At 34.3% G+C, this 27,752-nt stretch overlaps 1 protein-coding gene across 1 annotated transcript in view; it reads right to left on the bottom strand.

The window, feature by feature from the left end:
• fam91a1 (family with sequence similarity 91 member A1) overlaps nucleotides 1-27,752 on the bottom strand; it is a 48,921-nt gene that overhangs the window by 10,772 nt on the left and 10,397 nt on the right. Inside the window, exons 4-16 of the mRNA XM_056479916.1 lie at nucleotides 26,475-26,532; nucleotides 20,391-20,458; nucleotides 20,064-20,177; nucleotides 19,665-19,755; nucleotides 18,048-18,110; nucleotides 16,335-16,441; nucleotides 16,189-16,227; nucleotides 11,311-11,423; nucleotides 9,222-9,331; nucleotides 8,968-9,077; nucleotides 6,294-6,380; nucleotides 3,970-4,099; nucleotides 2,638-2,786 (exon numbers count right to left, since the gene is read on the bottom strand). Coding sequence (XP_056335891.1) covers nucleotides 2,638-2,786; nucleotides 3,970-4,099; nucleotides 6,294-6,380; nucleotides 8,968-9,077; nucleotides 9,222-9,331; nucleotides 11,311-11,423; nucleotides 16,189-16,227; nucleotides 16,335-16,441; nucleotides 18,048-18,110; nucleotides 19,665-19,755; nucleotides 20,064-20,177; nucleotides 20,391-20,458; nucleotides 26,475-26,532 — 1,239 coding nt within the window. The remainder of the gene's footprint in view (nucleotides 1-2,637; nucleotides 2,787-3,969; nucleotides 4,100-6,293; nucleotides 6,381-8,967; nucleotides 9,078-9,221; nucleotides 9,332-11,310; nucleotides 11,424-16,188; nucleotides 16,228-16,334; nucleotides 16,442-18,047; nucleotides 18,111-19,664; nucleotides 19,756-20,063; nucleotides 20,178-20,390; nucleotides 20,459-26,474; nucleotides 26,533-27,752) is intronic.

Raw genomic sequence — 27,752 nt, 5'->3', positions numbered from 1 at the left:
CTTTATGGTGGCTCTGAATTGTCAAAACACCTCTCAAAATGTTTACTGCTAATGAAAAAAACCCAGATTAAACACCCTCTGAATTTTAGAACAAAATTTGGAGGCAAATATGACTGATACATGAGGTAATATCAAACATCAAATTCTCCAAAATTGCTTGCCAGGCTTACAATTAAATTTCCTATTAGGAATCAACAACAAAATGAAACGACTGTCTCTTTAGTTTCATTTCTAAACATCAGAATCACACAAAATCTTCAGAAATTCACGTCTGCTCCAAGCCCCTCCCCCAGAGAATCGTCAGTCTATCGCAATCGCTGATTGGCTCCTGTTCTAGAAGGCAGGCTATACAAATGACAAGTCCTGTGTATTCTAATAGGCATGGGACGATAACCGTTTTCAAGGTATACCGTGGTTTGGAAAAGTCAAGGTTTTAAAACTGCCAAAATTTTCTGTAATACTGTTCCTAAGGTATGTGTAAGACTTTTTTTATTTACTTTTTTGTTTTGTTTTTTAGGACAACGGTATCTCCAGCAGAAAAAATATCCAAATATGCCATTTTAAATTGTAAAAAAAAAAACATCTGTGTTTTTGAACCTATTGAAGACAGCAGAAGTCAATGACTCATTTGAATTATTTAGCTTATGTTTACTGTTCCAAAATATTTTAAATCTTAAAAAAACTGAATATATTGTGGTTAAAGGGGAAAAAGTTGTTGTTTTTTTACCCAGACATTTAAAAAGAACTTATTTTAGAGAAGTAATCATAATACCGTGAAACCGTGATATTTTTATCCAAGGTTATCCTACCGTCAGAATCTTATACTGGCCAAAAAAAATGTGAATGCTCCTTCAAATGCAGCGTCAAAATGCTGCATGGGCATTTTGTTTGAATGGGAAAATATCAATTTTCCAAAACTGCTTGCTAAGCTTACGATTACATTTCATATTAGGAATCAACAATAAAATTCTGGTCTGGTCCAAGCCCCTCCCCCAGGGAATCGTCCACCAATAGCGATCGCTGATTTAGAAGGCGGGGCTTCATTCATCATATTGACCATTACACTTTTTTTCCCATATAAAAGTATAAGTATAGAGTGACACTATCCGTTGTGTATTCTTTAATCTTTGGTTAAAAATTACAAAAGAAAACAAGTTTGAAACAATTGAAGATTGAGTTAATGATGACAGAATTTAAATTTTGGGGTGAACTTTCTCTTTAGCATGCAAAAAAAAATAATAATAAATGTATGAATTAGGTTTTTACTTGGATTTCTAAACACGTTAAAAAAAAAAAAGTTATGTAAAGTAAATATGTAAATTATGTAAAAAAGTATGAGTATGAGACTAGGACATGTCTTACTACAGAGTGATTTTATAGGCAGTTTACATTTTTGTGAGTACATGTATGGATCAAAGGATATACAGTTAAAGTCAGAATTATTAGCCCCCCTTTGATTTTTTTTTTTCTTATTTAAAAATTTCCCAAATGATGTTTAACAGAGCAAGGACATTTTCACAGTATGTCTGACAATATTTTTTCTTCAACTGGAGAAAGACTTGTTTTTAAATTTTAAATTTGTTTTATTTCGGCTAGAATAAAAGCAGTTTTTAATTTTTTAAAACCATTTTAAGGTCAAAATAATAAGCCCCTTTAAGCTATATATTTTTTTCAATAGTCTACAGAACAAAACATCGTTATTCAATAACTTGCCTAATTATCCTAACCTGCCTAGTTGACCTAATGAACCTAGTTAAGCTTTAAATGTCACTTTAAGCTGTATAGAAGTGTCTTGAAAATATGTAGTAAAATATTATTTACTGTCATCATGGCAAAGATAAAATAAATCAGTTATTAGAAATGAGTTATTAAAACTATTATGTTTAGAAATGTGTTTAAAAAGTCTTCTCTCCGTTAAACAGAAATTGGTGAAAAAAATAAACTAATAATTCTGACTTCAACTGTATATTTCCAGCAACCTTGTTTTGCCTTCAGATTGCATAAAATAAGTTTTAAAAAAACTTTGGATTACAAATTTTATTAGCGCTTATTAACGGCAGCTGTTACGATTGCTAGGTGACAAGATTCCTCCTCTGTAGACTAAATCGTCTCATTTCAAAATGCTCGGTTCAGCCTGTGTGGACTTCGAAGGACTCACCTGAAATAAGACTGAAATCTGAAATAAGACACAGCTTCAGTCTTTGGTTAAACATTAGAAAAAAATGCAAGTTTGGAACAATTGAAGAGTGAGTAAATGATGTCCAAATTTTGGGGTTAACTACGTCTTTACCATGCAAACATACATTTTTATGTGCAAGAATATGCAAGGACCTTTAACATGTAATTTGAAGTGAAGTTATGTACACTGTAACTAACCCCTAGGATAAACACTGACCTTATTTGTGCTTTCAAACATTACAAAAAAAAACATTATGGAAATGTATAAATGTAGTTGCTAGCCAATGTTTTATACACGGTGCATCTTTTATAAAGAACCCCAAAGGCAAAGAAAGACCTATTTAGCTTGAATCATACTCTCAAGAGGACACAGAGTGAGCACACAGTCCCGTAAGTCTCAGCAGTCGCACATCACTCTCTGTGGGTCTGAATACGGTCTCGTGGGTAAACTGTGGATACCTGAGGTGTGCAGCTGCTGATTGGCCGGATCTCGTTGCTGAGCGGAGCCATAGAAACTAGCAGTTTGTAGTTCTTGTTCAACACGCGGCTGCAGGTGGCGGGATCCAATCCCAGCAGGCTTTCACAGCGGAGGAGGTCCAGAGGCATGCCTGATGACACACACACACACAGCAGTGCCAAAGAGGATGGGTGAACATGTGGATACTTGTACCGCTCCATAATTGAAATTAAATTTAATTCGGTAAAGAGCACACAAGTGATACTGTTTAAATAAGGACACGGATAGTGAAGCGTGTTAGCTGAAAGATTTAAATAACATGCCAGTAATTCGTAATTGGATGTGCGCATTATTCATCTCATTAGAATTTCAATGAAATGCTTGCTGATATTTAAAAATATCACATACAGTGAGGAAATTTGAATTAAAATTGAGAAAATCTTTTTTATTGCAAACGTTGCATGAAAAAATGTGCAAATGCATGTTATACACACTTTTCTATAATAAGTGAACAAAAGAAAGAAATATTTGTATTCACGTTTGTGGATTCACACTAGGTTTATTACATGTGGCCAAACTGACATTTAAAATCATGTTTTTGTTACTTGAAATAAAATAAATAAAAAATAAGGTACTCATTGAGCTATTTCCAAAGGAGAAATTTCTGATTCATTTATTTTAGATTAAAACTAACAATCTAAAATTTAAAAAAAGAAATGAGTGTCAGTATATATATATATATTTAAGATTTATTTTGGGCTTTTTGCCTTTATTAGATAGGACAGTATTTAGACAGGAAGCACAGTTGGAGAGAGAAAGAGAGGGGGTGTAAGGGAAATGTCCTCGAGCCGGGATTCAAACTCAGGACGCCCTAACGTGCTACTGCACCATATGTGAACACACTAACCACTAGGTTGTTGCGCCGACATAATATAATATTTTTTTAATTGTTTTAATATTACAGAAATGTAATAATAAATTAATAAATAGTTACTTTTATAAAGTAGACTTTTTTATAATTCAAGTTTTTTTTATTGTTTTCTTCTTTGCTTTATGACAAGCTAACACAAACACATATTAGAAATGATCACTGGTTGCCTACTACATGTAAATCCAGAATGCATACAGTGTTTACTATGGACAAAAGTGCAATATTATTAAAAGAACCCGGTGAGTGGTTTTAAATTGCATTACAAGACATCGTCACATAAGGCCAAAAGTCTTCCCACACTGGGATATATACAGGGACCCCTGCTTTGTAATTACTCATAATTAATGCCAGCAACAATACAACATTTAAAATAAATAAAAAGCCCTCAGATACTAACACATACCTATATTTGGTACATCGGGGCCCTGATCAGGCGTGAGATCTTTGTTGTAGCGCAGAAAGAGTATTGTGTTCCTGAGGGTCAGAGCGTGGTCAAAATATCTCTGAGCTTCTCCTTCAGCGGTGCTCTCCACCTTATAACATAAAAGCATCATCATCAACTCTGACACAGAGACAGTCATTATGCCCGTAAGTGAGAAAATGTGCACAAACAAGAGAAGAAAAGGTAAAGTCTGAGAGATATTAAAGGGAGACACTGCTAGCAAAAACTGTTTTTTCATGCACTTGCCAATTTGTATATATATTTTCTATATAAACAATATTTTGTTTTGTTTTTTTCAGTACAATTTAATGAAAACATTTATTGGCACTTCAATTTGTGTCTGACATTTCAATTACAATACATATTTTTAAAAGCAGTTTTTTCAAAATGTGTTTATAAAAATAAATCTCCTCAGCTCTTCTTACACTAAACCTTGAGGTATATATATATATATATATATATATATATATATATATATATATATATATATATATATATATATATATATATATATATATATATATTGAATTATACAAGTATATGTCAATGGCAAATTTTTCCTGACATTCTTCAGTATATCTTTGTGTTAAACAGATGTCCCTTTGAGGCAAGTCATTTCACTCAGAGGTCATCTTTGAAACTCCTCTCAGGCAGTTTGCTCGGGCATTCTGTTTGAATGGGAAAACATCAAATTCTCCAAAACTGCTTGCTAAGCTTACAATTAGATTTCATATTAGGAATCAACAATAAAATTCTGGTCTGGTCCAAGCCCCTCCCCCAGGGAATCGTCCACCTATATCGATTTAGAAGGTGGGGCTTCATTCGTCATATTGACCATTACACTTTTTTTCCCATTTAAAAGTATACGAGTGACACTACCCGTCGTGTATTCTTTAGTCTTTGTTTAAGCATTAGAAAAAATACAAGTTTGAAACAATTAAAGAGTGAGTTAATGATGACAGAATTTTAATTTTGGGGTGAAAAAAAAAATTTGCGAATGTGCAAGGACCTTAAACAATATAACAAAAACATCCAAAATGCACTTTTGTTTCTTTATTGGCACTTTCTCAATTTGTGTCTGAAATTTCATTTTCAATCCATATTTTAAAGGCAGTTTTCTCAAAATGAGTTTATAAAAATAAATCTCCTCTTGAGCAGCTCTTACACTAAAGTTTGTGTTTTTTTCATATCTATATTTTGAAGGATACAGAAGTCCTTAGAGGCCATGTGTTATTATATATATTTTTTGTTTTCTCATGATCACGACTTAGTTTTCTCGTGATCTTCACATAACAAAAGTTGTTTTCTTGTTATCACGATTTAACCTTCTTGTAATCTTGACATAACAAAAGTAAATTTCTCGAGATTATGACCTATTTTCTGCTTATTCTAAAAGGATATCCTAGACACGCATACAGTAGCTTCACAACACGTTATTTGCAGGGCTTCGCTTTTTAAAGTAACTGTAAATAACATCCGGAAAGGATGTAAATTGTAAATAACATGCGGAAATAACATGCGGAAAAAGCAGGATCTTCATGATTCTTCATTTCTAATTCATAATTCATTTGTGCATAGAATATATGCTTTAAAATGGTAACAGTTCAGGGAATATTATTGTAAATAATGATATATAATCGTATACATGTATACAACTTTTTGTTATGTCGAGATCATGAGAAAATTAAATAGCAGTCATGAGAAAATGAGTTGCTTCTGTATGTCGAGATCACAAGAAAATCAAATCGTGATCACGAAAAAACAAAAGAAATAAAAAAAGATTCGAATGCTTGGCATCTTAGGACTTGTGTGGAATGATTTAATCTGTTCATAATAATTTTATTCAACAAAGAAATCGAAGAAATAGTTTGCGGTATTTTTATACCGAGTTATAAAAGGAGATTCCCCAAATCCTCTATGTAAAAACCTTTGACTAATATCAAATAAACAAAAGAAGAATTTTAAACCTGACTCCATCTATTGTTTGGATTTCTGTGCTAGAAATGTGCTAGCGATTTATAATGTAACCAATCAACTAGAGAAATAGGCGATAACTATTAGTTCGTGTTTTTACTGTATTAACCAGCAGCATCTTTCCTTGTGACAAGAAATGCAACAGCCTTTATGCTTTTGTGTGTATGAGAGATGAGAGCAGTGGCAGAGTGAAAAATGTGTGTGTGTTGTATAATCAGCCCCTGGCAGTGGCCCCTTTCTATTTCAATACAAGATTGTCCGTCCACTGTGTGTCCCTCAGCCTCTTTTGTGTCCTATAATAAGGGTATTACCTTCTCCAGCTCCATGAGGAAACTGTCCAGGGTCTCATCAGACAGCTTGCCCACCTCAAACATGGTCACGGCGTGACTCTTCAAGTTCTGACATCAAAAGAACCACAGGACATGCTGGCATTTAGATCACATATCAAAAAATATATCTTTGATCACATTTAAGACAATCTTGGAAAAGCCTTGAGTATAAACCTGGAAACTGATTTTACTTCAGGAATCAGATTTAATGCTGGTGACTCAACGCAGTACAAAAATTGTTCAGTGCACTAAATTGAATTTCAGTGCTTTCGTGCTCAGAGCAGACCATCATTCACTACGCTAAACACCCTGTTCTGCTCTTGTTGCTATAGCGAACTCCGATTTAAGACATTGTGGGTTTTATTTTTCTTTAGTTTATGCTCATTAAATCAGTATATTGCATCATATCATTGCCAATATTGAATAATTAATTGAGTAGACTTCCCTATTTTTTCTTTTCATAATACCTTTGTTATTATCCAATGATCATTTAAAGTTAATTCAAACTATGTATTAATGTAATATTTACCAAATTTTTCAAATTAAATATCCATTTTTTATATACTTTGCGTTTTTCTGTGATTTGCATTTTGAAATTTAGTTTATTCTTAATGGTATAAAATGTTAATATTCAGAGCAACACAGTGACTCAGTGGTTAGCACTGTCACCTCACAACAAGAAGATCGCTTGTTCGAGCCCCGACTGGGTCAGTTGTCACTTCTGTGTGGAGTTTGCATGTTCTCACAGTGTTTGTGTGGGTTTCCTCCGGGTGCTCAGGTTTCCCCTACAGTCCAAAGACATGTGCTATAGGTGAATTGATTAACTAAATTGGCCGTAGTGTATGAGTGTGTGTGAAAATGAGTGTGTATGTGTGTTTCCAAGGGCGTACTCATGCTATGTACAGTTGCCTTGAACGCTGTGGCAACCCCTGATGAATAAAGGGACTAAGCTGAAGGAAAATGAATGAATGATAATATTTACTTGAACTATTAAAACTATTTTTTTTTTGTATTTGTGTGTGTGTCTGTAAGATGATGATAATGAGGCTCTTAGAGTAATTTAATTAGAGTTTTCTTTTAGACGCATTTATATTATGTAGCATTTAAACCTGTATAGTTTATTTTCTGACACCTGAATTCATAGTATTTAAATATATATATATATATATATATATATATATATATATATATATATATATATATATATATATATATATATATATATATATATATATATATATATATATATATATATATATATATAAATAAATATATAAATAAAAATAGAAGTATATAAATATATATATATAGTGATTCCTACATTTATTTGTAGCATTTAAAATGGTTTTATGTGTGATGTTGTGCTTCATTTGAAACAATTAAAATATTTAATTTTCGTTGAATAATATATAATAATACATTTGGTGATTCCTACATTCAGTTGTAGCATTTAGAATGTTTATTTTTGTTTTGTGATGCTTACATTCCTTCAGGGAATCTGCAGAGTTTTATTTAAAACTTTTTAAGACCTTTTTAATACCACACAGAACGAAATTTAAGACCAATTTTATAGTAACACAACTAATGACCATCCTTAACACTTAATTATACATACCTGTATATAAAGTGTGGAAAACCAAAATAATAATAATACTAATAATAATACTAATAATAATACTAATAATAATAATAATAATAATAATAAAAATGTGACATCTGTTTCACCAAACTGCATTAACAACACTAACAAAACATAACTTTTTACAATGTCAATAACTTACGACTATTATTTAATTTAATACATCTATATTTTCTATGCATAGTTTTTCATTATTGTTTAATAGATACTTTTTTTTTTTATTTAGTTTGATCCTCATTCATTTTCCTTCAGATTAGTCTCTATTTTAGAGGTGACAGCAGAATGAACCACCAACTATTCCAGCATATGTTTTACAGAGCGAATGCCCTTCCAGCCGCAAACCAGTACTAGGAAACACCCACACACACACTCATACAATATGGACAATTTAGTTTATTCAATTCACTTATAGCGCATGTCTTTTGACTGTGGGGGAAACCAAAGCACCCGGAGGAAACCAACACGAATACGGAGAGAACATGCAAACTCCACACAGAAATGCCAACTGGTCCAGCCAGAACACAAACCAGCGTCCTTCTTGCTGTGAGGTGACAGTGCTAACCACAGACCTACCGTGCCACCTTTAGTTTGATCTTGTTTTGGTTAATTACTTAAATAAAAGCCCTTTTCTACTGGATTCTGTCAGAGACAATAAATGGACTTTGGTTCCATCTATGTGTTTATGCTTGATGATATACGAGGAGATTTATATAGATTTCAACAGGAACACAAAATTTTATTTAGGGGGTCGGTTTGATTTGAATTTTAAGACCTCTGAAATGTGGAGTTAAGACATTTTTGGACTCATTAAGGCCTTATTTTTATACTCGGGCATTTAAGACTTTTTAAGGACCCTTGAAACATGAAAATCTATTTACTTTAGCATTTTTGTGCTGTTGTGATGCTTAAATTTACTTAATTTACAAATAAAATGTACAAAATTGTGTTATAGATCTTCAGCAGAAGTCAAATTTTCTTTTAAAAAGAAATCCTTCAATGAGTGAATGGGACACTAACCGGGGACAGATTGCCCATCATGAGAAAGGCAGTGAGGGTGGAGTCGAACAGAAAGGCGATCCTCTTAGTGGGAGCCGCTGGGATACTCAAACTGCTCACGCTGGCTGTGTCTAGGGCACAGAGGGAAAAAAACAATCACACACTCAATTGAATCCTCATTATGATGATTTATGTAGTGACCGGAGCCTGACTAATGTTTAATAATGCACGGCTGCTGTTTACATTGTTTATCATTCAATGAGCCCATCTCTCACCCTGATCCTCCAGGCTGGTGGTGTCTGTATCAGTGGCCGAGGAACCTGCCTCCATCACTGGACTGCCACCCTCCCACGACAGCAACATCTTCTGAGGGTCCATAGTGCTCCTGGAGAAATGACAGACTCTCAGTTATAAAACACTATAAACAATAGACCGGAGCTACGTTTGCACTATGGCATTTTTGTTTTAACACAGAATTTTAAAACCATCCTCATCCATATTGCCATACAGTATTTACAGTTACAGAAAAGATCCTCATACACATTGCATGGTGCAAAAATACATGCCAGAGGCTAAAAATGTCTGACCTATAACATTATAGTGTGAAAATGTAGCCAATGTAATGCAATTAGTAAATAAAAATCTATTTTATTCATTAATTCATCAAATTAGACTTTTACTTGAATTAAACATGCTTTCAATGTATGTAAAATCATTTCTATAAATATATTTTGATCTGGACATCAAAATGCGACACCAAATAATGGAATCATTGTATAAATGAATAAAATCATCAATAGTAATATGGCAAATATTACAGCAATACAAAAAAAAGAAATATAGAAATATATGGAAATATAGAAAAAGAGACCATCTCAGTTTCTCTGAATTTATTAGATAAGGATTTGAGTGCAAAATTAATTTTAGTTTTATTCTATAAAGGACCTCTTAATGTTTCTTCCAAATTTAAAAAAAATATTATTACATACTTATTAAATATGACATTATTGTATATATGTAAAAAATGTAAATTAAATTAAAATAAAATAAAATGAGTAAAATGAAAATAAGTTTTATTTAAATAACTATATAGTAAATCCAAAGAATGTTTTCAGAACATTTTCAGAAATGTCTCTTTTTTATAGCTGTATGTATTAAAAGACGATTTGAGCCATTTAAAAATCATAAAATAAATTCATTCAACTTTAATTTTTTCTTACTTAAAATTATTCAGAAAATTAAAAACAAAACACCAGGTCAGAGTCCACTAAGGCCAACCATATTTCTTCCAAATTTCAAATAAAAATATTGTGATTTAGAGCATTTTTTTTCACTGGGTCACTGGTAGTGTGTCTGAAAATGGTTGTTTTTATTTATTTATTTTTATTTCACATTCATAAGAAAGGTCATATTAAGTTAAAAATAAAATAAAAATAAAATAAATTTAATTAAATAAAAAATAACAATAAAAAATAAATTAAATTAAAAATAAAATAAAATATATAAAGAGTAAAACAAAAAATGGCATAAGTAGTTTAAAAAAATTCAAATTAAATAAATTAAATATAATTTTTTAAAATTAAATTAAATTAAAAATAAAATAAATATATTAAGAGTTAAATGAAAAATGGCATAAGTAGTTAAAAGTAAAACAAAATTGAAGTAAAATAAATTAAATTAAAGTAAATTAATTTAAAAAAATTATGTAAAAATTAATTAAATAAAAATTCAATTAAACATAAAATTAAATAAAATTAATTAAGAGTAAACCAAAAATGTCAAGTAATTAAAAATTAAAATGAATTAAATTAAATTAAATTGAAAATACAATTTTAAAAAATCTACATTTTTAAAAAATAAGTTAAATTAAATAAAAAAATTAGGAGGAAAACAAAAAGTGTCATTAGTTAAAAATAAAATAAAAATGAAATCTAGTAAATAAAATAAAATAAAATAGAATTGAACTGAATTAAATAAAATTTAACTTAATTTAATTAAAAATAAAATAAAGAGTAAAATGAAAATACATTTTACTAAAATAACTTTAAAGTAGCAAGATTTCAGTAAATTTTCAAATGTTTTTTTTTCATAGCTGTATTTATTAAAAAAACAATATTCAATTCATTCAACCTTACTTTTAACTCACTTAAAGGCATTAATTAGAAAATTAATAATTATTGCCCGTCCTATTTGTACAGCGCACCAAAAACACCAGGACAGTGTCCACTCAGACCAACCATATAGTACAAAAGCTCAGTATATGAGTGCGGCTCGTCTGCCTGAGTTGGAGTTTTGCTGATTTCTCAAAGATTTCTCAAGAGTTTTAAGAGCCTATTCATCAGTGTCAGGTGTGTGTTTTCATACTTGAGTCTGTTGACCGAAGGCGCACTCTTCCATGAGGGGTGCAGCTGGTCCGGGCTGATCACCTGACCCTTTTTGATAGCAAACCCCAGGCGACAATACATGGACACTGCATTCTGGAAAATAACAGAGAAAAGTCTTTGGTGAGAAAAAAAAAAAGAGCTGTGATTATTGACAAATATAATAACATGCCACACCATTAATTTCATCGACTAGTCTCTGAATTGCATTTGGAAAGCCTCCAGACATCTTCATGAATAATCCATAACGGTATCGGAAACAGCTTTATGATAATAAACATTATCACAGCAGCATCTTGCCAAAACACCATTTCCATTTGGCCTTTTCACCTCACGACAACAACAAATGTGAAATCTGTTGCATCTGACTCAGTCGCTAAGGTTATGAATACATATTCGCTTCTTTTATCCAGAGGTTATTCTCCATGCGGGTCTAGGCGAAGTGGAACAGAAAAGAAAATTGCCGTACTGTCACATATAAAGATAAAACTCTGTCGGCTCTTGAGGAAGATTGAATGGTACTGGAGAAAGTAGGTCAGGATTTCGGCTCATACTGCATTCCCTCAGTGTGATTGAAATTATGATGAGAATAAGAAGATCTGTAGGAGGTTTTGTGGTAAAGCTTAAAAATAATGGTTAATTAAATGACTAAAATAAACAATGAACGGTCACCCTTTACAATAAGGTTTCATTAATTAATGTATGAATTAATTATGAACAGTATTTATTAATCATAGTACAACATTTATTAATGCATTAATAACATCCTAATGTGTGGCGCAGTAGGTAGTGCTGTCGCCTCACAGCAAGACAGTCGCTGGTTCGAGCCTCGGCGGGGTCAGTTGGCATTTCTGTGTGGAGTTTGCATGTTCTCCCTGCGTTCGCGTGGGTTTCCTCCGGGTGCTCCGGTTTCCCCCACAGTCCAAAGACTTGTGGTATATTTGAATTGGGACGGCTAAAATTGTCCGTAGTGTATGAGTGTGGGTGAGTGTGTATGGATGTTTCCCAGAGATGGGTTGCAGCTGGAAGGGCATCCGCTGCGTGAAACATGTGATGGATAAGTTGGCAGTTCATTCCGCTGTGGCAACCCTGAATTATTAAAGGGACTAAGCCGAAAGGAAAATGAATGAATGAATGAATAACATCCTAATTAGGTTGGCTTGTGATATTATTCTTCTGAGACTTAAAATTCTGTCTGTATCTCCTTCTAGGAACTCAGTCTAGCCAGCAGCCAATCACTGATGGCCTTTTAACGTTTTAGCCACACCCTAGCAACTGCCCCATAGACTGCCATTATAAAGGCCCAGATTGATATCTTCATGCTGCAGTGTTATAGCGACATGGGGGTTGATTTAAATGGATCATACTGGCAAGAAGCTTTGATACATCATCAGTCTAAGCTGTCAATCAACTCCATAGCAACAAAACAGACTAAACTAGCAACCATAAAACAGCAGCTATATCTCAGCATCAGAACATCGTAGAGAAGTGGGGATTGGGTCATTTGACTCATGCTAGCACACCGTAATTCTTGTATGTCACGCAAATAATGATTAGCTAAGTGCTTTACCATGCTAGAAATGCGTACTAAACATTAAGGATAAGATATAGAACACCATTTTCTCTATCTATCTATCTATCTATCTATCTATCTATCTATCTATCTATCTATCTATCTATCTATTTTCATATTTAACTCTCTATCTATTTAACAGGCTTTTCTAAGCCAGCCGCAAAGTTTGCCTCGACGAACTTTAATAATCTGGTTGATACTTGTAAACATTGCTTAATGCACCATAAGTAAAGATGAATGAACAATGAATGACTTTATTTTCATTTACTAATGCAATTAGCATGAACAAATACTGTAATAAACGTATTGTTCATTGTTTGCTCATGTTAGTAAATGCATTAACTAATCCAATCTTATTGTAAAGTGTTACCCAATGAATACATATATTACAGTATTTATTCATCTTTGTTAACATTAGTTCATTGTTAGATCATTTGAACATTTGCTGATGCTAGTAAGCACAATGGATTTTAATAATGCATTATTAAATGTTGAATAATGAGTATTAATAAATGCTGTAAAGGATTGTTCATATAATAGTTCATGGTAATGAATACATTAACTTACATTAACAAAAGGACCATTATTTTTAAATGCTACCAATTTTGTTTGTTGAATTATGTAGGTATACTTGAAATTTGGTAAATGATTACCAAAAAAATCATAAGTTTTGTTAATAATGTGAATAAATAATTGTGCCTTTTACATTTTTTCACTCACTTTTCAAGTGCCTTGAAGTGCCATCTCTGTGAATCCCTTATCCAAAAAGCACCGACACATTGGTATTTAAAATTTGGTAGTTAAATTTAGTGTGTGCAATTTAATGTTCTGTAAAGAATGTTTTTGTTTTTGTTGTTGCTGTTAATAATCATTTAGAATGGGTAGGAGTGGAAATATCTTTTTCACTATACTTTATTGCATTTTTATCTTGTTATAGTTGAATATGTGTAATTAACTTACAAAATTGATTATCCAAAAATAAAACATTGATATAATTGGATAATTTTTATGTTACGTGAGAGTTTTCATTGTGTATAATGAGCAGAATCGAATTATATAAATCATGCAAGGAATAATATAAATATTATTGATATACAAGGATGATGATGAATTTTAATTTAATGGCATGTCAGTAACAAAGGCTATTTTCCTTTATTTCATTAATAAATAAACAATTGAAAAACAACAAATAAATGAATACATAAATTAAATAAGATTTTATCATTAATACATTTCCTGGTGACACTGCTAAAATGTCCTTAAGAGAGTTAATTTATTAAAAAAGCCTTCTGCAGTTTATTAATATATATATATATATATACATACATATATATACTCATGGCCACTTTATTAGGTACACCTTTCTAGAACCGGGTTGGACCTCCTTTTGCCTTCAGAACTGCCTTAATGCTTTGTGGCATAGATTAAACAAAGTACTCGAAATATTCCTCAAAGATTTCGGTCCATAATGATTTGATAGCATCATGCAGTTGCTGCAGATTTGTCGGCTGCACATCCATGATGCGAATCTCCCATTCCACCACATCCCTAAGGTGCTCTATTAGATTGAGTTCTGGTAACTGTGGAGGCCATTTGAGTACAGTGAACTCATTGTCATGTTCAAGAAATTAGTCTGAGATGATTCGCACTTTATGACATGATGCGTTTTCCTGCTGGAAGTAGCCACCAGTACCCACTCGGGTACACTGTGGTCATAAAGGGATGGACATGGTCAGCAACAATACTCAGGTCGGCTGTGGCGTTGACATGATGCTCAATTGGTACTAATGGACCCAACGTGTGCCAAGATAATATCCCCCACATCATTACACCATCACCACCAGCCTGAACCGTCGATACAAGGCACAATGGATTCACGCCTTTCATGTTGTTGACTCCAAATTCTGAACCTACCATCTGAATGTCGCAGCAGAAACCGAGACTCATCAGACCAGGCAACATTTTTCCAATTTTCTATTGTCCATTTTTGATGAGCCAGTACAAATTGTAGCCTCAGTTTCCTGTTCTTAGCTGACAGGAGTGGCACCCGGTGCGGTCTTCTGCTGCTGTAGCCCATCCGCCTCAAGGTTCAATGTGGTGTGCATTCAGAGATGCTCTTCTGTGCAACAGCTCAGTTGAAACGAGGGGTTATTTGAGTTACTGTTGCCGTTACTGTTACAGTCTGGCCATTCTCCTCTGACCTCTGGCATCAACAAGGAATTTGTGCCCACAGAACTGCCACTCACTGGATATTTTCTATTTTTTGGACCATTCTCTGTAAACCCTAGAGATGATTGTGCGTGAAAATCCCAGTAGATCAGCAGAAATACTCAGACCAGCCCGCCTGGCACAAACAGCCATGCCACGTTCAAAGTCACTTAAATCCCCTTTCTTCCCCATTCTGATGGTCGGTTTGAACTTCAGCAGATCGTCTTGACCATGTCTACATGCCTAAATTCATTGAGTTGCAGCCAAGTGATAGGCTGATTAGAATTTTGCATTAAAAAGCAGTTGGACAGGTGTACCTAATAAAGTGGCCATATGAATGGCAATAGTCTACAAAAACTTGGTATAAGGCCCAGCATCACCTGTACTATAATAATGTATTACGTTCATAAAACCCCATTCTTACACACTTATTCCCACTGACTTTATGAACAGGTTATTCATCAAAAAGAAGAAGCTTTAATTCCAATCCAATATTCAAGCTTCTCCAATGTCTTCATCAAATTGTCCACCACACATAAACATTGGCAGCAATGGATCAATTCAAATGTACTGTTATCATCATTTACTAAATAAACTGGTTTTCGCTAATAGGATGACTGCAGTAAACGTTTCGTCCTATTTGTCTTAGCAAAATGTCAGAGAGATAATGAAAATGAATACTGCCTTTCCCCAGTAAAAATAAATTCATTGGTAAAGATCGTGTCCTTTGAGGCCCGTCAGCGTTGGCTCTTCTAATAAGGAGTTATGGGTTTTCTTGACGGATCTCATGAATAAGCTTGTTTTCTACTCTGCCAGATACTGAAATGGGGCTAAACGGCTACAAAGGGAATGTATGAACACAATGGTTCTCCACAGTCTGCATCGTACATTCAAAAAAGGACTCATTTCACAAGCCATCAAAAGGCCAACGGATTTGGAAAATTGCCTTTGCAGCGGCGGTAATACCAGCACCGGTGCATCCTGGGATTCACCGCCCTCCTAGCCAGCTATAAAGGCATCATTACATATCAAACATTCCATGTAAATGGCCCTCCATTTTCAGCCCTGCACGACACGTACCTTCACCAGGCCCAAGTCAATCTCCAGTACATTAGCCAGCTGAAATGACAAATACAAAAGTGCTATGAGAGGCTCAGAGACAAGCAGAATCCTTGAAAAAGAAAAGAGACGGCAAGTGCACTTCAAAGGGGAAATGTAATATGTACCTCTGACACATTAGTCTGCTCATCAATGGAAACGAAGATTTTGTAGAGCAGCGTTTCGAAATAATCACCCTGGACTCGGTTCATGACAAAACCCTCAAGCGGCGGCACTGAAAAATCACACCCAAGAAGAGCTTGTGTACAGGGTGCAAGTTACAGATAATGATATTTATATGTAAAGACACATTTAAAATATTTAGGTGGTCAACCCTTTATTAGTGACAAATACTTAGCTCTAATCCGTATCTTATATAATAATAATTAATAGATAATATAACTATACATTTAACCACCCCTACAGCGGATCAAACCATTGTTAATGCATGATCACGCCCAGCAGTCTTTGCATGAAAATATTAGTCAGCGGTCAGAAAATGACAGGTCTAGAGCACTGATAGACACTTTTATTGTAGTATAGGTGTTTGTATCTACATAGCCTAAAAATAAAGTAAAATTGAAAATAGTTTATATTTGAATAGACACCTATGCTCTCAACAATAGAAGACAAACTTTAAAATAATAAGACCAAGCTTTATTTTCATACATTTATTGGTGCAGGGATGCAAACATGTCATTGTTTTTTTAATTTTAAATATATTATGTCTTTGAGAATCTGCTGAAATAGACAATCAGAGGTTACTGCAGGTCAGAATATACTCAATACCCCACAAAACACTGAAAACTACAGTTGAAGTCAAATTTATTAGCCCTTATGTTTATATGCTTTTAAAATATTTCCCAAGTGATTTTTAACAGAGCAAGGAATTTTTCACAGTATTTCCTGTAATTTTTTTCTGGAGAAAGTCTTATTGGTTTTATTTTATTTTTAACTGTTTTAAATTTCTAAAATACATTTTAAGGTAAATATTATTAGCCTCCTTAAGCTATATATATTTTTTCAATTGTCTACAGAACAAACCACTGTCATACAATGACTTGCCTAATTACCCCAACTAGCCTAGTTAACCTAATTAACCTAGTTAAGCTTTAAATGACACAAGCTGAATACTAGTATCTTGAAAAATATCTAGTAAAATATTATTTACAGTCATCACAGCACAGATGAAAGAAATCAGTTATTAGAAATGAGTTATTAAAACCATTATGTTTTATGCTTTAAAGAAAACTACAATTTAAAAATTATTTTCAACCAGCCAAAGTGGCTAGTGGGAGCCGTGGTCTTACACAGTTGAAATCTACCCACAGTTGAAATACACAGTTGAAATCTACCCACATTTGACGGGTTGTCGGGTGTTAATATCAAGCCCTGGGTGTAACTGAACAAAAACATGTGAATTTGATTCACTAAAGCATGGATATACAGTATATTATACAAATTAACCTTACCAAAATAAATATTTGCCCCCTTAGTAAATGTACAGTAGGTAACATTTAAAGTGAATCAAAAAATATTTTTGAACACGTCCAAGGACAAGAATAGGTGATGATCAATAAATTTAGGACAACTTTGATGAAAGGTTTTAAGACACTTCAAATATTGACTACATTTATAATTTGAACACTGGTTGGTACCCTGAATGTTTTTTCTGATTTGTGATTCCCAATATCCTAGTTTGTTCAATGATTCTGCAATCCGCTATTACGTACAATGTAAATCTGAGCAAAATCTTTGGCAAAATGGTCAAACCAAGCAAAGGGTTACTGATTTTCATTATGAACTCAGCAAAGAGCTAACAAATCATCTATAGTTCATACCTGATATACAGCTGTCATCTGATATGGGCACATCTAGATATATATAGCCACGGTTGTACAAACCTGCAAAAACATGAGAAAATAAATATATACTGTAGAAACTTCTTGTTCTGAATGTACCATCCATAAGAACACAGAGCTTCACACTGGGACTAAATGGTGGTATTTTGCAACCACTTTTCCTGCATGTGCGGCTACATATTGGTAGAGGTCGTACTGGTGTGACTTCAAAATTGCCCCACACTTTGAGCATGCTGCCATTATCTGCTGTTCATGGAAACCAATAATCTGCACAGGCCAATGGACAGCTCTGCACTGACCAGTATGGACTGGATCTCAACTTCACTAACACCACTTTCAACAGCAACCTAGTTTTTCTATGTGGTCTCCCATCCAGGTAGTAACCAGGCTCAGTCATGCTTAGCTTCAGTGAGTAATCGGCTGCAGGGTGATATGGCTGTGGCATCCTGCAGTTAAAGAGTTACAGTTTAATTCACTGTCACAATGTTTTGTCTATAAAAGCAGGCCACTTTGTAAAATGTATAAATTAAAAACATATGCACCATAAATTAGTAGTTATGGGTGCTATTTTGGGATGAACTGCCACAGCCATATCACCTTTCTGCACAAGACCAGTTACTCACTGAAGCCAAGCAGGGCTGAGCCTGTCTAGTACCTGGACGGGAGACCACATGGGAAAACTAGGTTGCTGTTGGAAGTGGTGTTAGAGAGGCCAGCAGGGGCGCTCAACCTGTGGTCTGTGTGAGTCCTAATGCCCTAGTAAAGTGATGGGGACACTATACTGTCAGTGGGCGTCGTCTTTCGGATGAGACGTTAAACCAAGGCCCTGACTCTCTGTGGTCATTAAAAATCCCATGGCACTTCTCGTAAAGGGTAGGGGTGTAACCCCGGTGTCCTGGCCAAAGTCCCTCAAATGACCCTTACGATCATGGTCTCCCAATCATCCCCATCCACCACAAATTGGCTCTGTCACTGTCTCTCCACTCCACCAATAGCTGCACACTTGTGGTGGTGTGGAGAGACCCCCTTATGATTGTGAAGCGCTTTGGGTATATGGCCACACACAATAAATGCGCTATATAAATACACATTCCATTTCATTACAAATTACGCAATATTAGTACAAAGCTAATTAGTAAAAAATATCTCTCCAGGATTCAGCCATTTTTACTCTTTTATTTTATTTATCGTTTAATTGCCAATAAAAACTTAATAAAGTATCATATAAAAAAATAACAGTAATTAAAACATTTCTTTTAAACATGAATATCATATATATCGCATTATATATAATGTTAGATGAATAAAGAGGTTGTAATCCTTGTCTGAAGCTTAATGACTTTAGGAATAATTTACATTTACATAATTTAAATTTATTTAAAACTATTTTGAAGTGAAATGACAAATTACGCAATATCACAAACTTCCAACATTTTGTTGATTTTGCACTGCATATAGCATAAAAAATGGATGTACGAATCGATTAATTTATTATTATTATTAAAGTATAAAACATGAGCTGGCTTTATTATCATAATTTCAAGTGGTTGTTCATCTAAGACTCTATAAGTCTGGAACTGTCAAATCGACACTCACTCAGAACCACATTGTACTCCATTGATCCAGCCAGCTGGGGTCCAGAATCTATCATCTTATCAATGGCTGCCTTCTCCGCCACAGAACAGATCTGAAATCAACCCAGGACAAAAGCGTTAAACTCCAAAGACATTCCACTCCAGTTACAAAACCTTCTGAAATCAATGACTATGAGAGATTACATCTTCCGACAATATCATGCAGATGGAAAACGTAGCAGCGTGTTTTCTGATGTTTTGCTTTCTATAACTCAAAATAAAAGTCACTGGTATTACCTAGACACTAAGTTGCATCATAACAGAAACATTATAAGAGTAACTAAGTTCCATTCTCATTTTTTTGAAGTAATATACTTTTCTTTTTTCATTAATAAGACATTGATCAATTATTCTGCCTCACCCTGATGTCATCCTCAGTGATGTATCCAGTCTGCACCACCCACCAGGGCTCTACCGTGATCTCCACAGGTTTTGCTGGCAGGAGATCCCGAGCTGATTTCCTCCGGAAAAATTTCTAGGCACAAACAGATGCTGCTTAGGCAACAGTGAGGTTATCGCTGAGTGTACAAAGCATGGCTCACTATGTATCAGATCTTTCATCTTCAAAGGGACCCATGAAGCCATCCAGATATCTAATGAACACCATGTTGAAATCCTAGGAGAGCCTCCACAGAAGTTAACCACAAGATCCTAATTGATCTACAGTGTAAAGCCAGGAGAGACTTACTTTGGAAGATCTGCACTGGTTCATTAGGTCAATGTACTGGTTCCTGCCAATCCCAAGCAGCCTCAGGCCTAAAAGGTCAACAGAGAGATCAATAGCTGTGCTAATGTGTGCTAACTAATAAATACTTCATGTATGGACACCTAATCTGCAATTATCTATGACCTTATTAACACCAGGTTTGGTTTAATTAATTAATGTCCCTGCACAATTAAATTAATGCTATAAGTGACCATTTACCGGTTGATGAAACTGATACTGGTAAAGCCTATGAAACATTGCTGATGATATTTAAATTCTTTAAAATTGTATATTAATAAATGTGTATGTTAAGTATGCATGACTGTTAAAAAATTGTGTGTTAAGTATATTCAGAAAAATATTGCATGTTTTATCTAAATATCATATTGTATGTCTACATAGATATTATGGAGAAGAATGATTATGTTAGTTGATAGAATAAATTCAGGTCGAACATATGTACATCTACGGCATTTATGGAATTAATTGAAGACATTACATTACAGATAAACAGATCTATGCACATGAAATATGCAGATGAAATATGCAGTGGGTGTGTTTAAAAAAGCTTTACACTTTATCATAGATCATTAATTATTAGAAAAGTATGGCATTGGAGGGGTTGTTCTTGGATGAAAAATGAAATAAGCAACAGACTTGTACAAATAGGGGAATATAGATCAGTGTTTGAATACTACTTGTGGAGTCCTGAAGGGGTCAATTCAGGAGCCCAATTTCTCCCAAATTATTTATATTCATATAAATTACATATGTAGAGTGACGAAACTCTTGAAATTTGTGATTTTTGCTATTATTGATAAAAACTTCTGTTCTGGGGAAAACTGCAGCAGCTTTTGGTGGAGGTTACAGGGAAATGATTGATAAAAATCCAGATAAAATTGGGGTTTGATAGATCAATAAATTATCGATACATTTAGATTAAAACTAAATGTATTTTATTTTTTGTGTGTTTTTGCAACAATCAGCAGTAGAATTATGCACATTTTCAACAAAGCACAGATACAAAGGATTAATTTCACACTGTAGACATCTTGCGTGTTTATAATGGGAATGTGAGCAAGAGTGCATAGCTCACGCTCCACTGAAGTCATGTAACTTCAGTAATTTGCCCGCTTTACATAATTATTCACAGTTTTGTTCTTCACGCTGCAGAACCAATGTGGAGTCTTAATTTACTAATGCATACAAGCAATTCTCCAAATCATAAATAAGTTTCTTTGCTTGTTTTGTCAGTGTAGTGAGAATATGACATTCTGTTTCCCCAAAAACTAAAACATTTCTTTATGTATTTTATTACTCAAAATAATAATCGGTATTACAATATTAAACGCAACAATCTACAAAAATGTTTTCTATTATCCCATTGCATCCCAACACCAATACATTCATGTTCTTAACCTTATACTTTACATAATTTAAAAATTATGTAGTTTATTTACATGCAACCGTGTAAATACATGAAGTCACATCCGGTATCCTCCGTTTCACCTGTAATCTGATTAACTGAAGTAATTTCATTCATTCATTTATTTTTCCTTCGGCTTAGTGCCTTATTTATCAGGGGTCACCACAGCGGAATGAACCGCCAACTATTCCACATATGTTTTACGCAGCGCATGCCCTTCCAGCCACAACTGGAAAATTCCAGTACTGGGAAACCGAAGTAATTTGTTACGGTTTAAATATTAAACATAAAAGATTTACAGATACTTTCAGAATCTATAATTACATATTGCCACTAGGGCTGGGCGATAAAATCAATTTCTGTATTGACCAAACACCATTGTCAATATCGATAAAAAAAAAAAAAGATTCGCTTTGTAGTTTCGGTATGAAGCGCTATAGTTTTATAAAAATGTGACTGCTGAGCATGTGCCTTGGAAGCAATGCCAATAAGCTTAAGAGTGTCATTTTGTCATTTCCAATGGAGGAGCGCGACTTGCATGACGCGCACATGGGAGTGACGTGCACGTGTTGTGCAAGCGGCATGCATGTGAACCGCGCACATTTTCCACCTGCACCTAATTGAAAACATCTGAACTTTTCAGAATGCCACGTGCGCACCACGCTTCATGCAAGTAGAACTAACCCATCTGCTTCACGCTTTGTATGGAATATACAAATTTCAGAAATAACGGCAGGGTAATTACCTCATCCAAACACTGCAGCGGTTTTTACTTTTCATAAACTTGTATCGAAACTGCAGCAATGGTTTGTTCATTTGTCATTCTCTGGAAAAAAACTTGATTGTCGCCTAGTTACGAGAGACGCCAGGGAGCGCGAGCGCAAAACGCATTGTAAATGGTCAAGGAATCCATGCGCACGCTTGTCACTTCAGGTCAGAATAGCAACACACGCGAAAATAAGTGCCATGGCTTGCAGCAGTGAAGCGATTGTAAATAAAAAAGGATGCAAGTATGTCACCCGAGTGGCTTTTTTGGTTTCTTTTCTTATGCATCACAGCCACAAGCTCCCCATCTGAACGATTTTTTTAGCATAGGGGTAATATTGTCATTCAGCTTCACAATTTGTAATGTTCAGCATGTATTTGAATAATGATGGTTAGTTCATTTACTTGAAAGCTCGGATTTGATTATCATAATTTGTTTTGTTGACAGAATTTGAGGTTTACTGTATAATTATTATTCACACCTTAAAGTTTGCTTTGATTGTTCAGTATTTACACTTTAACATTTTATTTATCAAGTTTAAGAGTCACTTTAACACTTATGTTTATTTTATTATAAAGAGATCAGATACTTTGTTCAAATATTTTTGTTTTTGACTATTAAAACTATTTGCCTTAGTAATGTTGGTAAATTAAAATAAAGTGGTTACATTTTTTTTTAAATCCTAATCTGCCTAAATGTATTGCTGAAAAATATTCAATAAATATCGATATCGAATGATATGAAACTTGATATCGTAATAATTTTTTTGCACTAGTTGCCACTTAATGGAACAGTTAATTTGTGATGCTGGTTTACAGACACCATGTCTTGTTGTCCACATCTAATAATTCTTACCATCAACATGAAACAATCATCATATGAACTTCACAAGACTTTCGTTTTCATGATTGCTGTTTGAGGACCACCAAAACATTTCGGACCTGCTTTACAACTCTATTTAGTGTTGATCACTTGTGCATGGAACTGTGAGGACATTATGGATGTCCTTTAGTGCTGGGAGGAGAAACCTCAGTGACTTTAGCATATTCCTCTCTGCCCCAGATTCTGCCTTCCTATGGTTTCGGCAGCCTGTGCCTCACCATGCAAAAGGCACACAGGTCTGAGGTCATCAGAGAAAGCCAGGCCTGACCGTGACATGCCAGGCATGAAGCCAGTGGCTGTGGAGTGAGCTGTGAAGGGCAGGAGAGCGGTCTCTCTTCAGACAAAGAGATTAGAGCATGAAAAGCCTTCTGCTGACTACCTTCTGTCAACCCAACCAAAGATCATGTTCTCTGAGATCTCTAAGCATCTATAGTGGGCCAATTACAATTATCTGTTTCATAACATAGTTTAGAGTGGAGCTATTATGCCGATGGTTTTGTACTCGGATGCTTTGGAGAGCACAGTAATGCCTTCCACGCAATTCACTTTAATATGTACCTGCAATTCACATAAGTGGTGACATTAATTCCCATAGGATACCGTAGTATAATAAGACGACATATGGGTAAATGTAAGGGGCATGTGATGGTACTCTAAAATTCCCTGCTTTCCTTTTCCACAAAATAATATGTGGTTTGTTTTGTTGTCTGGTGTTATTACCTGCTCCTTAGTGGGGATAGCAAAACTTATATGCATAAATGTATAATCCAGTTAGCTGTAGGAAATACCACAGTCCAAAGTCTAAACACATTTTAACTCGGTGTCTAGCTGTTTACACAGTATTTTAGACTTGCACTATTGATTTCAGAGTTTAATACAGGGATTGATAAGCTACTAAACTACATTTAACATCCAATTTAAAAGGTTTTGCTGGATATTTACTACTTAGAATCTAAAATAATTACAGAAATACCACTGATTGAGGGGTAAAGCATTTACAGGATCATTTTTTTAATTCAATCAAGGCCTGTCACAATATCTATTTTTGTTGTACAATATACAGGTATTGCACCAAAATATATTGTGATAAACGATATTATTGTCATTTTAAGAACATTTTATGCCACTCGTCATATAAAGCCGGAATGAAAATACAATATCATCACAATAAGTCCACTCTTCAAAAGAACACATCATATTTTATTCTTAAGAATATTTAATTTAATTTTTGTCAATATTAACAATTAGGCATTGGAATCCGAATGTGAAACAAGGGAGACAACAACTGCAATATCTGCTACCTGATCTATGGTTCAGTTGACAGACACTCAGATGAAAATATATTACAGTAATTTATAGTAAATACTACAGTGTTTTTTTTACCATACTGACACTGACACCTCTAATAGAGATAGAGATGTCGCACCATCAGCTAAAATGTTGGTAGAATTGCTTTTTTTTTATGTGCGGGCAAAATATATTGCATCACCAAAAATGATTGAGGTCATGTTCATGTGTCATGCGATAAGTCGATATATTGATTATAGTGAAAGGCCTAGTCGTACTGTCGTACTGGGTTCTGTTTTGTTTTATATGGCTTTACACAGTCAGTTGCCTTTTGGCATTATTTTCTACAATTATCATATAATATGGCATGCTGTGTGCACTTAACTGTGCTCAAAAACCATTCAAGTTGCCTCCATTTCCCAGGTGAGTGAAATGATATACTTATACCATCCCTATAAATGTATATGTTTTGTTTAAGCACTCCAGAATCTGACAGATTGATTAGATTGATTCATAAATAGATTTGCATTTACTAACACAAACTAGGAAGTAACTTGTTGGGAAGTAATTTGTCTTTTCCTCCTGTAGAAAAACATAAGAACAATACTTAATGGCTCAATGCATTACAACAGTGTTTTTAAAAGTCTAAACACTTTATTGATATAGTGTACAACCAAGCACATGTGGTCAGAACACAAACGAATTGCAGGTAATGAGGTATTAAGCAAAATGCTAACAGGTGTCTGTAGCTCCGCTCACGCTCCGCCTCTTTGCCCTTGTTTAATGTTACCAGGGCGGTGCGATGACGCACGAACAAAAAGGCGACAGTTGGCCATGCCTACTGGTAGCTTCTTTTGGGTTCTTCAGAAACCTATGGGTGACATCCCGGATACTACGTCTATATCTTTTACAGTCTATGGCATCTACCCATGTACCTCTCAAAAAATGTAACACATCTCAAGTTTGCATTACATTGACAATATTTGGAAGCTATGCCAGAGACAACATATTTTCCATTACAGCATTTCTCCCAAAGAAAGGCCTGTCTGAGCATCTGTAGCTCCGCCTCTTTTCCCTTGTTTGGTATCCCCTGGTCAGTGCGATGACATGCGAACGAAATGGCGCAGGTTGGCCACGTCTACTTGTAACTTCTTTTGCATTCTTCAGAATGCCTATGGGTGACGTCACGGATGCTATGTCCATATCTTTTACAGTCTATGATATGAACCCTGTAAATGATCAAATTTGTGATCCCTAAATTCTACAATTTTAACAAATGAAACATGAAATTAATTTATGCTTTTACAATCATCCAATTTTGCTAATCTGAATTTCTGTGTGTATATGAATTTATGCCACCTCTGAGCAGGATTAAAGACATTTTTGTGGTATCTAAGGCAGCTTTAAAGAGTCTGAATCAATAATCAATATGAATCGATAAACATCTTACACATTTATACCAAAAAAACAAAGGTTTAAATACTTATTTCCATCGTTACTCTGAATAATTTTGCTCCACTTGATTCTGAGTGGGCAATGTTCAGCCGTCTCTAGTGGCTTGTGGCCTCATTATTGTGCATGAACAGTCAGCAACGGTAACAAATAATGATTTCCATCTCAGACAGAGAGAGAGAGAGAGAGAGAGAGAGAGAGAGAGAGAGAGAGAGAGAGAGAGAGAGAGAGAGAGAGAGAGAGAGCAACTTACAGTCAGCAGCAGTGAAGTTGGGCAGGGAATCATAACTCTTCTCACAGTTCATGATGTCCTGAATGAAGGGGAAAAGAGATTGGGTCAGGTACTTCAAATTAAATGAAGTCAACAAAGAACATAACAATAGTTCAACTAAGAGTTATGATTCTGTCATCGTTTACTCTTCCTCATGCCCTTCAAAACCCAAATTACTTTCTTCCTTCAATGGAAAACAAAAAGAAAGGTTTACAGCAGAATCTTTTCCATGGAATCCCACAGAAGTGAATGGGATTTTCCAAACATAACCGTTTTAATAACTAACTTATAATTGATTTCTTTTATCTTTGCCACGATGACAGTACTTAATATTTTAATAGATTTTTTTCAAGATAGTAGTATTCAGGATAAATTGCAATTTAAAGGCTTAGGTTAATTAGGAAAGTCATTGTATAACAGTGGTTTGTTATAGTCAAACGAAAACAAATATTGCTTAATGGGGCTAATAATATTATAATATATAAGGATGCTAATAATATATAAAACCTTAAAATGGTCTTAAAAATAATTAAAAACTGCTTTTACTCTAGCCGAAATAAAACAAATAAGAATTACTCAAGAAGAAAAAATATTATAGGAAATACTGTGAAAAATTCCTTGCTCTGTTAAACATCATTTGTCAAATATTTGAAAAGAAAATTAATTCACAAGAAGGCTGATAATTGACTTTAACTGTATAATAGAGCTTCAGAAGACTTAAAATAGAGTGTGATTACATTGATTTAGTCCTTTTTTGGAGTATGAAAGCCTGGTTTTCAACAACATTAGAAAAAAGGACATTAAATCCTTTGCTTTTGTTTTTAGAAATTTGCACAGAAAGTCATTAAATGCTTTCAGAGCATAAGAATGGATTTGATAAAACTTTGTAAGCATGCCGGTATATGATTTTGTTTAAGTGACACCAAAAGTCGCACAGATAGAAAGCAGACATTGTTGTTTTACTCCATAAAATATGGTAAGCTGACACACTGCATGAGTCATCTACATTAATCCTCATAAGCTCAAAAAAAGCATTACCCATCTAGCAAACATACCTGTCTGAAGCATCTGTCAGAACGTACATGAGCATTAACAATAGCGACAATGAAAGAGCAAAGTTTTACTTTTCTAATTTACTTCTCTATATCACCTCTATCACTAGAGGAAGAAAAACAATAGCAAGCTGGGATCAGTAAAGCACTAAACGCTTGGATGCCAGCCCGTGTCTACCATATGTTGCAAATGTTTTCACAGCATCAG

This window comes from Danio aesculapii, chromosome 19 (genome assembly GCF_903798145.1).
Source record: "Danio aesculapii chromosome 19, fDanAes4.1, whole genome shotgun sequence".
Classification (NCBI taxonomy): domain Eukaryota; kingdom Metazoa; phylum Chordata; class Actinopteri; order Cypriniformes; family Danionidae; genus Danio; species Danio aesculapii.
This window is presented reverse-complemented; position numbering and strand designations above follow the sequence as displayed.